The sequence below is a fragment of the Phalacrocorax aristotelis genome, chromosome 10, assembly GCF_949628215.1.
Source record: "Phalacrocorax aristotelis chromosome 10, bGulAri2.1, whole genome shotgun sequence".
NCBI classification, from domain to species: Eukaryota; Metazoa; Chordata; class Aves; order Suliformes; family Phalacrocoracidae; genus Phalacrocorax; species Phalacrocorax aristotelis.
This window is the reverse complement of record NC_134285.1, coordinates 6,749,947-6,763,554: the sequence shown is the minus strand read 5'-3', so window position 1 is coordinate 6,763,554 and position 13,608 is coordinate 6,749,947. Positions and strand designations below refer to the sequence as shown.

Here is a 13,608-nt window from a genome sequence, read left to right as displayed (position 1 = left end):
GAATTGCAATGCAAGCAGTATCCAAAATATATTTTTAACGTATATAAAATACAGCTAATATCGGTAGCCTGGTGATCAGAAGAAAATCTGTCAACACCACACTAAGTTGTACCTTCGTGGCATTTTTGAGGATGTGAAGACACAAAACAAGTTATTTTGATGGTTACAAGATAAGCTTCCCATTATTTAAAAAAAATAAATTAATAGAAAAACAGAGGATAACAGAGTGTGTCTGCCAATCATCTACAACTCGTTATTTCAACAACTGGCTCTGGTATGAATTAGTGAGTTGTCAAATAAATAAGCACACTTTCCTATGATAGCTTTACAGTATCTGCTTGATAGGTTTTGTAGCATGAATATCTGGTTTGTATTCATTAATCATTCAAATTACTAACCTAGTTACCTGATTACAAGCAGCATTACAGATAGTATCCAAGTAGCATTCCTAGCTATTCCACCAAGCTCATGCCAAAATGCTTATCTCCACAGCTTACACATAAGTTTATGGGGTTTTCCACCACTACAAGCAAACAATGATTTTAAAGAATATTTTTTTGTGGTTTGCTTTGTGTAGTACTAGCTTAATAACTCCTTATTGGCCTTTACGATAACCTCCAAAAAGCTGAACAGAAAAACCCTTTCCCTACTAATTTTGCCATTTTCCATTTAGTAAACAGATCTTACTGTTTGGGCACCTGCACACTAGCCTAAAGAAACACCATGAGCTACTTGTTTATTTGCCATTGTTTGTACTATCTGTATGGAATCTCAAAAATTAAATTCCTTTCCCACTGATTTTGCCTTTATCTGGGGAAAATGTTGATTCTTCCTCCTCCAGCCATTTGCAATGCTGAAGATAACAAGGAACATACAAGGAAACACCCACTGAGTGCACGAGCATTACCTAAAGTACCCTTCAACCATGAACAGCATGAACAACGGGATTTGATTTATAAAGATTGATTGCCTCTTAGTCATTGTAATTTTCCTTAAAATTACAATGTTTGCTAGACTAAATTGGGAGCGAACAGGAAATTAATTTTGTTTTCTATGGATCATGAATTTTAAGTCTTGCCTAATAGATGTTCAACTCTGGATGAATCTCTTACTGTTCTATAGAAAGCCTGCAGCTCTGAAAACAGTACTGGAGAAACAAGATCTACCCTTAAATTACAAGGTTAAAAGATCCTTTGATACAGTAAGGTCATTCTTGGTAGAACTCAAATATGCTTCATAAACGAACCAACCACAACATGTTTTTCCCTACCTACAGTGTTGTAAGTGTCAGTACTGCTGTTTCGATAAGCTTCATGGCACTAAAGCAGCTGAAATTTTGAAGAGTGACAAAATCCGTAAACAGAAGCAAGACACAGATAATTGCAAACCAGCACTTCTAATGTTTCTGTTATTTCAAGTTTTAATAACATTGTAAATATTTTTTTCAGAGAACTGAAACAAAATTAATTTGTCTCAGACAAGGTCCATCAGGAATTTTTTATGCAAGAAGCCAGTATTTAACTTCAAACCACCAGTCTAGATAGCACATTTAAAATATCTTTACTTTATACCTATGTTATGTGACAATTCAAAAGAATAATCACCAACTATATGAAGGTTTAACATACAAGTATGTTAGTAAAGTACAAAATCATTAAAAACCAAGTAAAACTCATGCCCAGGCATTTAAAAAAAAATCAATGTTTAAAATGTGGGGTTTATTGCCAAGTAGCTAAATAAAATAGTACCATTATGAAAATGTCAGAAAAAAACAAGGCTGAATTAAGCTTAAAAACTTGCATTGCTCAGCTCCACTAGAAATGTGTCATTTAGAGCTGTGTGGTTCTAAGATCATTCATGAAAACATTTATATCGGTCTTGAATTGCTCATTGCTATTTAATGTAAACAGAAGAAATTGAGTAGACAAAAATCAATAAAACATCAAGATTACTCTGAAAGGTCAAGTTGTTCCAAGGAAAAATGCTTTAGTCTTTGGCTGATAAGACTTTTTGAAACAAATTTCATGAAGGAATGATCAATGCACACTAAATCCCATCACTGCAGACACATTTCAGCTTGCCTGCCTGCAGCTCTATAACAAAATCAATTAGAGATTTACATTCTCCACTTTGGAGACTAAAATTGCTGTACTAGAATAGGAAAAAGTAAATAATGGGAAAGTAAAGCAACTTAATGAACCAGTGAAACCTCTCTCCCACCAAGAGCAATGTATATTATATATATATAGCTATTATATAGCTATCTTTTGAGTTCTTTCCATCACATATGAGAATCCGTAGGAGAAACTGGAGTCTACCCATTCTTACTTTAAGAACGCCAAAAAAAGTTTTCTCTAATTTAGTTACTGCATTAAAAGTCAATCAAAGCTCATCACAATTCAGCCATCATGCTTCAGGAATTTCTGTAGATCTACCAAGGTTCCAGCTTATTTTAAAGTAACAGAAATAAAATCAAGGTCAGTAAGGCTGCAGAATAAACACTCTCAGCAGTTGCCTTAATTTTTGTTCCAAATTTCTTCTTTGGAACCATCCAGACTAACTGAGTACACCACTGCAGCCTCAGAGCTCCTCCTGATCTTCCTATACACACAGAGCAATATTACTTCAGTTTTTTACTATATTTTGCATGCTGACAAGGTTTGATGACCAAAAGCATTTTAAAGCATAACTGCCATTGTGGCTTAACTGAGTATTTCACACAAAGCTGGGAGCACACATGCTAAGTGACAATCGTAAACTGGTAAACAGCTAACTTTCATTAACCATTTCTGAAGTAAAATTGTTTAAGATCTGACTAACATTTTTCATTCTCAACAGCCATTTCAAACAAAACAATACGGTCTACTAACTTATACTTTCGTACTATCAACAGCTACAGTTTATAAAGCTGATGCTAAAAATGGCTTGTCATAGACCTTATATAGTATTCCCTAAAACTAACACTATATACATATTTAAGCCACCCACTGACTCCAACTTTTGTAATTTTTAGAACTGTTGTGCCTACTGGTGTCTCCTAATAGTATTAAGGATTCTTTTCCATTTAATATTTGCTCTTTCTTTCACGGTCCTGGAGTCTGCATGGCCAACAAAAATTTGGGGGTTCTAAGAACTTATCACTTCACATTGGATGGTCCAAAAAGGCCCCACTTGCTAGCGGTTTGAAGCCCACTTGGGATTTTTTTTTTCCTTTCACACGAAATGATACAGATTGTCACAGGCAATAAAATTTTAATGTTGACGTTTCAATTTCACACTGTTTTATCCTGGAAAATTATTTTCACTCAAATTAAGTTGTAGTACTGTGAATCTAAAGTCTGTAATACACACCCCACAAACGAAAGGAGAAACATTCCCTCTTATTAAGCTATAAATACCAGATTTTCTATTTTTGCTTTGATATAGACAAAGATGCAATCTTTCCCTAGTTTAGTTAGGAACATTTCTGCTGAGTTCAAAACTGCAAGAATTTACGGACCTCTGAATAGCTACTATCAATAGGTTGGCTTTTCATATATTATGCTTCACAAAGTCTAAATGTTACAGCTAGAGACACGTGTGCAAAAGCTCTCAAAAATATTCTTGCCAATGAGCTTAAATAACAAAACAGGAAGTACTGCTTTTTAGTTATATGACCTCCATTGAGCTAAACATCTCGTAATAAATGAGGTAACAAGCAGCTTTCACATCTATTTTATGTTAGGCCAGGATAAGAGAGTTTTTAAGACCATGGCTTAACATCACCTTGATAATTCCTGAAGAAAAAAACCTTTCTTTTCCTTCTCCACTTCTCAACCATACCAAACTGCTTCGTATTTCTTTGATCCACGTTCTACAGTAACCACTCAGAAGAACTGAATCACCCTGTTTATTTATCATTTCAATCACAAAAAACTTACAGCTTTAAATTTCCACTTAAATGACATCTCAATATTGATAATTTCATTCTCATAAAATTAATTCATAAAATGTTCAGTAATACAAAGAGACTGCTGACACCTTCTGGCCACTTGACATTCTGTCCAAAAATCAAGAGGATTTCCAAGAAAGCATCTTTCATGTTTTTCCAACCCCTCAGGATCACATGAATACTTAAGCTACGCCTATATTGCCGTATGACAGTTGCTTAAAGCCATTTGGTTCGCCTTTCACACACATTCTCTCATCCACCCTCTGCCTTTCACAGAAGCATCCAAAACAAACAGAGGTCATGTACTCTGACTGCTACAATCATATCCAGGTTTGCCTTAATTTATCTTCTTCTAACTTTCACTCTAGGTATATCACATCCAATGAATCAATGCAACTGAAGCAAATATTGTACATTCAGATTCAGTACTGAATCTCTAAACCCATCACATCACAGGTAACAATATATCCACATTTTATTGAATTAAAGTCAAAACTGGGAGAACCTACCTGCAGCTTTTGTTTCTTTTTCTTTGGTTCAGTTTCTGATTCCAGCTCTCCCTTTTGGGCTATGTGTTGCTTTAGCTTTTTTCTTTTTTCTGCCTTCTTTTCTTTTTTTTCCACCTTCATTTTTGGCATTCTAAAATAGAGCTATTCTGTAACAGAAACCACAAAACTGCAATTAGAATCTTTTTTTATATTGTCAGTGTTGCACACAGACAGAGTTATACTGTAATTGCACTGGCACGGGGATTATTTGTGACTACTTAACTATGAAATGTACATCTGCACTGAATTTTGATCCATTTTGGAGAATTTTCATCATGTTTGCCTTAGGAATATATTATAGCTAAGCTACTGTAAAACTAGAATGTCATCCTCCTGTAGAAAACTCAACGCCTATTGTCCTCACAGATGCCGTTGTGGAAAATGCTTCGCTGACCCTCCTGGTAGCAATCCCCCATAACTGCTTTCTGCACATTGTAACGTGCCATATTGAACTGTTTCATCAACTGTCTACCTCAGACAACACCGATCAGACCTCCCTCTTCTCAAAACACATTAATGGGACCGTTAGCCATCTTATTAACATACCTATGTGTGCATACACACATACCCACAAGCAAAAAAGTAAGCCTACTTTATCACTAAACAGACAGTTTTAAACTACCGGTTCTGTTTATACTGAAATTTTTTCTGTTTTTATACAGAATGTGGAAGGACTATGCTTGAAGAATTACGAGCTTTATCTTTCATTTTACACTGACATAAGGGCACAGGCAAACAGGAGTTACTGAAAACCTGGCTCAGAAACCAGCTCTAGCCCTAATTGCGTATTATTTCTCTGAGAGAAAACCGATTTAAGTGGTTTTCAACAGCTGCTCCAGAAGAGTCACTCTCTCAGCCACAGCACAAATACAATAGTTGACTCAACCACAAATACTTAACTCAAGGCACACTCTGAAAGATAGAACAACCCACAAACCCACTTTGGTAGGCACCGATACAGCTGAACTCGCGGAACTGACGGGTGGGAACCTCCCCACAACGCACAGGGACCCAAGCCCTTGACACCTCCGCCACAGCAGCGCCTCAGTTAGCGACACCCCTGCTAGGCCAGGCCTAGACCCGGACCCGGACAGGAACGTACGGCCTCAGCTGGTGGGGAGCCCTTGGGAGGCACCGAGCCACTGGCTTTCTAACACCAGACCCCTGGGGTCGCTTTTCCTTTTATTGAGGAGTGAGTGAAGACTTCGTGACTAGGAATTTTCTTAATTCGAGTGGTATGTTCTCAAAAGCAGCCACCAGACCACCTTTCACGGGAAAAGCAGCGTTACTATCCTGCCTCCAGCACCACCCACCAGCTCCTCGCAGCAGCGCACAGCCGGCACCGAGCAACCCCCCCTGAGGGGCCGGGGGGACGCGAGAAGGCGGCTGCACAGGGGGCGGCGGGAGCAGCGACCTCCCGGCCACCGCCGCGCCTGTGGCGGAGCCCCCCCAACCCTCTCACAGTCCCCAGCCAGGCCCGGCGAGGCACAGAGACCCCAGAACTCCTGCCGCCATCGGACGCCTAATGGCGGGGCTGCAGGCGCAGAGCACGTGCCCTCCCCGCACCCCCGCCCTGCACCCACCTCTCCGGCCCGCCTCCTCTGTACATTTAACTGAGCCCCACGCTTGGCGCCGCAGCCCGCCCCCTCCCTCTCACTGGCTACAAGGAGAGAAGGGAGGCGTCTGGTTGGTCCTAGCCATGCCAATCTCCTGAGTGGCCAATAGGAAGCCACGTTCAGTCTTACAGCGCCTACCCGGAGGCGCCGGCTTTTGGAGGCGCGCTTGACGTCACCTTTCTGCGCCGAGATCCGCCACGGCTGATGTCCCCGCCTCCCGTGGAAGGGTGGGGCAAGGCCCCACCCCTCGCTGCGTGCGTGGTCAGCGCCAGGCTGGACTGCGGCCGCGGCCCGGGCCGGGCTCCTCCCGCCCCCTGACACGGATCCCCTCCGGGCCCGACAGGGATCCACCCTTGCCCTGAGAGAGACCCCTTCGGGGCCTGACAGGATACACACACACACACACCCCCCCTGACACGGACCCCACCCGGGGCCTGACTGGGGTCCCCTCCGGACCTGGCAGCACCCCCCTACACTGTCCCTGAGGGACACCCCGGGGTAGGCCGGCCCCAGTGCTCCCCACAGAAGCCAGGGGCTGCAGCAGGCCTGCGCATGGCCGCGCAGGTGCCATGCTGGCTGCTAACACAGTGAGGTGCAGCCCTCTGGAGAATGGTGGCGATTCCTTTTAGGCAGCAGATCCTGGAGGTTTTGTGTCAGAAAGAGCGTTATCTGCTGTTCTGACCAGGTCTGAGGGAATGCGCTGGGAAGAGGCAAACGCTGCAGTATGAGGGGATGAGAAAACATCTCCGAGGACAAGGTTTCCAGGGAACAAATTGGTTTCCATGTTTTCATTTTCTATAAATACCATGTGCACAAACATTTCCATTTCCCCTTGGTAACTTAAAGGCAAAAATATTTACCAAAACCAGACATGTAGGTGGAGTGTTTTTTTCATGACAACCTGAAACAGGGTTTTTGTTTCCATTTGCTTTGCTCCCTGTCAGAGCTGGGACGCTGGTTGTAACAGCTCTCTGTGCCATTATATGCACTGACAGGAAGAGGTAAACCTTACATCTCTGCTTCCTCCTCCCCACGCCACAGGGTGCCAGTCCTGTTCCCCACCCATTGCTGCTGGGCCAGGCAGAGCCTCTCAGTCCGGGTCCATATCCTCGCGCCAGGGCCAGCACCTGCTCTCCATCCACTGGGAACCCCTTCCCATACCACCAGTGGGTCACACAGCACTGTTTGGGAACCTGTGGCCTGTTACATATTACAAAGATGACAATAAAAGTCCTAGTACAGTAGCAATGCGCTAGGGCTGAGTTACAGTGTTGGAACACACAGGATAATCAGTAGGTAGCGGTATCTAAAATAAGTTGTAATTTAAGCTTTTGTTCCAATGTGAATAGGGAAAACATATTTTCTATGTTTAGACTTCCTAGAATGATTGTTTTATCATGCATCCTATTGTGACATCCTGTGGTTAAAGACAGTATTACAGATACTGTCAAGTCACAATTTTGACTACAATTACATAAAATGAGACTGTATGGAACTAGCAGTAGTAACTCATACCTACATTATATATTCAGTTTGGCCGACAAAAACCTTCCAAATAGCTTTGATCATCTCCAAAAACAACTCCTGGATGAGAAGTCACATTGAGCCAAACACAAATATGAGACAGCACAGATATTTTGTTCTGCGTTGGCCAGGAATTACATCATCTCTGCACTTTCTGATGAAAGGCCCACAACTCAGCATGTTGGTTGTTCACATGCTATCTCTGTGAAGGACCATAAATCCACATTTCCACTTTAAGCAGCATTTGTACTCTTCAAAGAGAAACAAGGCACACAACAGTCTTTGCGCAACTGCAGCACACCTCATGGCTGTACAAAGCACATGCGTTAACTGCACTTATGCTCACATCTCTCACAGTATTACCAAGGATTATTTTTGCCAGGACAAGGAACACAGCATTCTCTGCTATGCAAACTGCTCATCCTCCCACCTCAGCAGAACCGCACTGGGCTCTCACAGCTGCAGGTGATTCAAGACACTGCAATTACCCTTCAGGCAGTCCTATACCAACACACCAGCCCACCATCCCCAGTGTGCAGAGGAATGGCTCCAATGACACATGAAATTGAGGTCTTGACCCCTGACATCATCAGTAGGCCTTGGCATTTTTCTCACAATTAGCTGGATGAGAGGTCTACTTCGATCCCAGCTGGGGAATTAACATTGTTCATTAACAGCACATTTCCATTTCATCAACCTCCAATATTTCAGGCCTCAAGCTAAGCAGCTGGATATTCATGCAGTTTTAAAGAGCCAAGACTGCCGATCAAGACAATAGATGGAGCAGATCTGTTATGTCTTCACTTGTTTAAGCTTTTCAGGAAGACAGCAAGAGGAGCCTCCCTAGATTATGCCAGTTTTTTGCCTCATTCTCATTACATGGGACACAAACAGTTAACACTACTTCCTCTGGCTTCCTTTTACCCCAACTGCAAGGAATACCCATGCAAATCTAGGTTTCTATCTAAGGGGCAATAAATTATTAAGTAGTATGCTATGCATGCCTCTATGAGCACTAGCCTTCAGTGAATTGCTTAGGGAAGGCTTAGAAAAATGAGGTATGACTTTGTAAATCAAGTACTTCCAATGACATTCAGAAACCAAGAGGCAGCTTATATAAAACTGGCTTCATGTTGATGTATGCTGTTTGTCAAGCAGAATGCTGCATTGTGTGCCAGTTCATTTCCAAAAGGATTGAGATATGACAGTGGCTTGTATTTCAGACTTTCATCTTAGATCATGTAAGCCTGAACTAGGCGTTTCCTACACAAAGCTGGCTGTGTTTCATACTAATTTAAGTCTTCTTCCTACCACCACTCCCCAGTTTCCTCCACCAAGGATTTCATAGTATTACAGTTGTTATTCCAAATATAGGAACAAATAAAGTTGGCTTGAAAACGGTGACAGTTTATTGAATGCATAAAACTGTATGATACAAAAATAAGTTAATGCATAGAAAATTTTAAAGACTTATATACAAGATTAACTTTAAATTAGACAGAGGTTTGATCCAGATGAAGAGCCTCTACTATCTGCATCTGAAAGACAGAAGAACACACTGTAAGAGTTTCACAATGAAAACTTTCAGTCACAAGGATACACCGTGGCAGGGAAGGGCTTGAGCCATTCATTTTAATTCAGATGCTTGCTGTACTTCCTCAGCATTGAGGATATACCATTTTTCCAGAAGTTAACCGATCATCACACAGATCAGGTGGGAGACCAGCCTGCTGTTACAACCACTTGATGTCCTAATACTTATGTCTACATAGCTGTTTTAATCACTACAGTACAGAGAAGTAAAGATTCACTTCTGCTGTCAGAACCCCTCTACCACATTCCTAACACCAACTAAAGGTCAGCTACCAGCTCTAGAGCAGTTAGTGGTATGACAGTGGCACTCCTACTCCATGTTGACACAAGACTATTTTTAAACCACCTTGTTTTTTCTCATTCTACAGCTTATACCTGTTGTGCTGAAGACTCCCATTAGATGGCACTCCAATTGCTCCCATTGACTTGAAGGCAGTTTGAGAGGCTCTCATCAGAGCAGCATATCTGCAAAGAAATATAACCAGGCTCAGCACCTCTTACACACGCTGCCAGTAGTTTCACTCTTCCAGTTTAATTATCTGCACCTGTCACACAAGTCTTACAGTCCTATTGCACAGAACAAGAAGGTACATCTGCCTGCAAGAGACAGATTTTTATTAAAACTAAGTTTAAATTTTGCTAAGCAAGGTATTTTGTTCTTTGTTACTTCAGGGTGCTGGGAAAGCTTTAGGATTCTAGTATTTAGATCCAGATCCCAAAGGGTACTTGGGATGGCAGTATCTACTTGCAGTTAGGAGACACTGAGTCACACTATCAAGATAGGTAAGCTTGGAAGAATTTTGTGAAGGCATTTCACAAGAAGCTTTTTATCTTGGCGCTCAGACTGTCAGAAGTTAGGCCCAAAAGAGAAAATAGTAGCTATTTTATTGAAGTGACCAGTAGTTTACAGAATTCCCTATTTGTCTGAGCTCCCCACCAACCTGATACTCTGAAATTTCAGCCTGAGCTCAAAGTATCAGAAATGCAGCTTACCCTGCCTTGGAGGTGGGATGGCTGCTCCCTTTACAGTCATGATCCAGAGGATGCCTATGTTTTATGCAGAAGTTGCCACCACACTGTTCACAAAGTACTTCCATCATCTCTTTCCTTTTGCAGCCTGGCTTTAAGCACTTGTTTGTGAATATCTAAATAACAGAGGACACAAAGTTGGCAATGCTCACTTGCTTTCCGTGACCAGCTTCTCAAGTAGTAACCAAGCCGAAGCATGAATGCTCAAGCACCCGTAGAATTAAGACGAAACAGAACAAGCTTCTGCACATTTTGCTGTCAGAAAACCCAACTTAACAAGCATTAGCCAGACAGTTTGGACTTCAACAGCAGTTTCCTTACCCTCTGCTTTTGCTGTGCTGGATTGTATTTGCAGTCCTTGTCCATGTGGGCTCCAACCACAATATCTGGTATTTCCCCTCTCTGAACCGGGACAGGCATGTTACAGAGCAGACACACTGGAACCTGCACATTCTAAGAACACACAACACAGATCAGAAGTCCCACCCAATTTTTTTTCTGTCCTTCCCCCTTCTCTTAGCCATGGGTGATAGAAGCATATTCAAAAGTGATTTATGTTCTACTCATTTACTAACGCTCTTAAAGGTATACTTCACATGGGTAAAAGCAAATCGTTATCCAAAAAATTAGTCAGGCATGCTTTGTCAAATCAATTTGTAGCAATGTATTTGGTAGGTTGACTTTAAATATGCTTCTAGGCTTTCTAGAAATACAGCCTTTGAAGACTTCAAAGCCCAAGTATGGGCCAGAGGTCAAGGTCTGGCTCCACTTATTCTATTTATCCCTTCTGTAGTTTCATATTTGCTGTCCTTCAACTTAAAGGACAGGGGCTGCAGAAAGTTTTAGGCCACAATACAGGACTTAAAATATAAGGCACTCATCTCTGGGAAGATGCAGCATAAGTGAAAGAAACTAGAATCTAGTGGTACTGACATCCACAGTGTTATGTTTCTATATATTTGAAATTCAGCTCTATCATTAACTTACATCTTATGGATCGCCCATCCACTTTTATTGAAACCATAAGTCAAGTTTCAGAGCAGCCCTTATACATGACTTAGCATTTCTGCAGCATGAATTACTGCCTCTTGCACAGGAACTTACCTTCTTGTAGGCAGAGCTACACTTGTGATCATCATAGCGGATGTGATCTTTACAGAAGACTTCCCCACATGCATCACATCTCAGAGGAAGGAAGTCTGGGAGAAGAATAAAAGAAAAACAGATGTTAATAGAGCAGAGCTAAAAGCTGTAGTACTTGCAGAAGACTACAAATTAGTTATAGAGCAAGTCTTTGCCTAGTGACAATTGAATTATCTCTAGAAAAAGCATCATTCTTCATGAATGTTAAAACTAAAGAACTAAGAGTTATACATTTTATCTCTTTATCCAGCATTAGACTAACACAAGCTATAAATACCTCAGGAGCTCCTTCAGCACAGAAACTTTTAGCGAGGCAGTAGCCAAGAGCTGAAGCACAAACCCGAAGCCCAGACTCCAGAGTCTTTTTATTCTTTAGGAAAAGAACACCCCTGAACGGTTTAACCACACAGGAGAACAAGACGCCCTGGCCCAACTGCTGGACCTATCTAAGCGGGGTTGCAGAAGCAGCACCGGTACCCGTCACCAACCGGAGCGCCCCGGTGCCGCCCGGGGGCACAGGGCTCGGGCCTCCCCAGGACACCGGCTGCCCGTCCCGTACGAGCGCAACCCAACCGGGCGCCGCTCGGGGGCAGAGAGCCCGCCTCCCCGGGGCAGCCCCCCGGAGCCCGGCTCCCCGCGGCAGCCCCCAGCCGCGCCCCGCCGCCCCTTACCCAGCTGCCGACAGGCGCTCTCCGAGCAGTGCTCGCCCAGCCCCGGGAGCTCCATTCGGGCGGCGCGGCGGGACGCTCGCCCCGGGGGCACCGCAACGGGCACGGCGCCGCCGCCGCCGCCTTTATGCGCCGGCCCCGGCCCGCGCCCACGTGCTGAGTCACGCTCCCGCCCGCCCCGGCCGCCGCGGATGACGTCACGGCGCGCCGAGCCAATGGCGCCCCCCGCCCTCCGTCGCCGTCCAGTACGCATTCTAGGCAGGCGGCCAATCGGCGGCCGGGGGCTGTGCTGAGTCATGCGCTGGGGGCCGTGACGGCGCAGATCTGGGGTGGGCGTGGAAGCGGCGCGGAATGGGCGTGGGCGTGGGCGTGGGCGTGGGCGTGGGCGTGGGCGTGGGCGTGGGCTGGGGAAGGGGAAAGGGAAAGGGAAAGGGACGGAGGTGGAGATGAGAGATAGGAATAGGGGAGCGGGAAGGGAAGGCAACAGGGCACGGGGAAGGGCATGGAGATAAGTTCAGGGTGGGGATGAAAGAGGTGGCGGTGACGACGGTGCTGCTGATGAAGACGAGGGCCTTACCAGCATCCCCAGAGGATCACGTCCACCTGACACTCCACCTGACACAAGCAGTCCTGCTGCTGTGAACACCCTATGGAACAGGCGCTTAAAGGAATGGCGGGGGGGGTGTCCTGGCTGTGGGACACGTGTCCCAAATAAGCACGTGTGGGAGAGTGTCCCGTAAAAGCCCATGTTGGGCTGGTTTGCTCCAGAGGACACTGGAGTGTCACAGCCCTTTACCTCATCCGTTTTCACTTCATTTCTTCATCAGGGCTTAGGCTGCTGCACCATCCCTCTGGATTGCAATGCTTAACTCATGTTACTTCCAAACTTAAAAATAAATCCAGAGGGTGCAGTGCGAAGGGGTGTTTTCATCACAGCAGGCTGATGCTCAAGGCCCTGCTGCAGGACTTAAGCATGTGCTAACTGGTTTGGGTGGACAAGCCTCAGCTGCAGCTGTGGGTTTGTACAAGTCAGCTGGATAAAAACTTTCCCAGTTGGTCTCTGTTTTTGGTTTGTACAAGTCAGCTGGATAAAAACTTTCCCAGTTGGTCTCTGTTTTTAAATAGTTATCTCACTGTAATGAGGCACGTCAGGATCGAAGTGTAGTTTAGAAACATTGATCTTTGAATGTGTGTAACAACACTGGCTTCGCATGGAGGAGGTGAGAGCTATTCATTTAATGACATTTGTTACAAGATTGAGAAATAACAAAATATTGTTCTGCCCCTGTTCTCCCCAGAAAACACCTGACTTTCTCCTGTGGTACATGACTCAGATGCAGGGTGGAGCTATGGGATCAAAGAGGAGCTTTAGGAAGGCATGTGGTGACTGACTGCAAAGGTCAATTTATGCTGTCAAAGTCTGGAAATGGCATGTGCCAGTCATCTATCTTCCACATCACCCTGCCACGCGGCATTCACATGACTCCTGCGGTGCGTGCCAGCTTACAGCCGGCCGTGCCAGCACTACGGTCTTCCCAACAGCACAGTCCTGCTGG

At 44.1% G+C, this 13,608-nt stretch overlaps 2 protein-coding genes across 7 annotated transcripts in view; both read right to left on the bottom strand.

Moving 5' to 3' along the window:
- CHLSN (cholesin) overlaps positions 1-6,277 on the bottom strand; it is a 140,751-nt gene extending 134,474 nt beyond the window's left edge. Inside the window, exons 1-2 of one of the 4 annotated variants that reach the window (XM_075104944.1) lie at positions 6,063-6,277; positions 4,441-4,586 (exon numbers count right to left, since the gene is read on the bottom strand). In XM_075104944.1, the coding sequence (XP_074961045.1) occupies positions 4,441-4,569 (129 nt within the window). In that variant the 5' untranslated portion in view covers positions 4,570-4,586; positions 6,063-6,277. The other 3 variants (XM_075104946.1, XM_075104945.1, XM_075104943.1) reach the window with 3 other exon arrangements.
- A 2,728-nt stretch (positions 6,278-9,005) lies between these two features.
- On the bottom strand, positions 9,006-12,355 carry ZFAND2A (zinc finger AN1-type containing 2A). Of its 3 annotated transcripts, none has more exons than XM_075104919.1 (6): positions 12,056-12,355; positions 11,346-11,440; positions 10,563-10,694; positions 10,206-10,357; positions 9,588-9,677; positions 9,006-9,177 (listed from the first exon to the last, which is right to left on the bottom strand). In XM_075104919.1, the coding sequence occupies exons 1-6, from the start codon at positions 12,348-12,350 to the stop codon at positions 9,108-9,110; spliced, it is 834 nt and encodes a 277-aa protein (XP_074961020.1). In that variant the 5' UTR covers positions 12,351-12,355; the 3' UTR covers positions 9,006-9,107. The 3 variants fall into 3 exon arrangements, with proteins under 3 accessions (XP_074961020.1, XP_074961021.1, XP_074961023.1); XM_075104920.1 differs by having other exon boundaries at positions 9,006-9,157; XM_075104922.1 differs by lacking the exons at positions 9,006-9,177; positions 9,588-9,677 and having other exon boundaries at positions 10,202-10,357.
- Between the last annotated feature and the right edge of the window lie 1,253 nt (positions 12,356-13,608).

Excerpts from the sequence above, each read along its gene's own strand:
- ZFAND2A (XM_075104919.1), bottom strand. The coding sequence starts at position 12,350 with ATGACTCAGCACAGCCCCCGGCCGCCGATTGGCCGCCTGCCTAGAATG. Across the intron at positions 11,441-12,055 it reads GAGCGCCTGTCGGCAGCTGG|ACTTCCTTCCTCTGAGATGT; the intron begins GTAAGGGGCGGC and ends TTCTTCTCCCAG. Across the intron at positions 9,178-9,587 it reads GGGAGTCTTCAGCACAACAG|TGTGTTCTTCTGTCTTTCAG; the intron begins GTATAAGCTGTA and ends AAACTCTTACAG.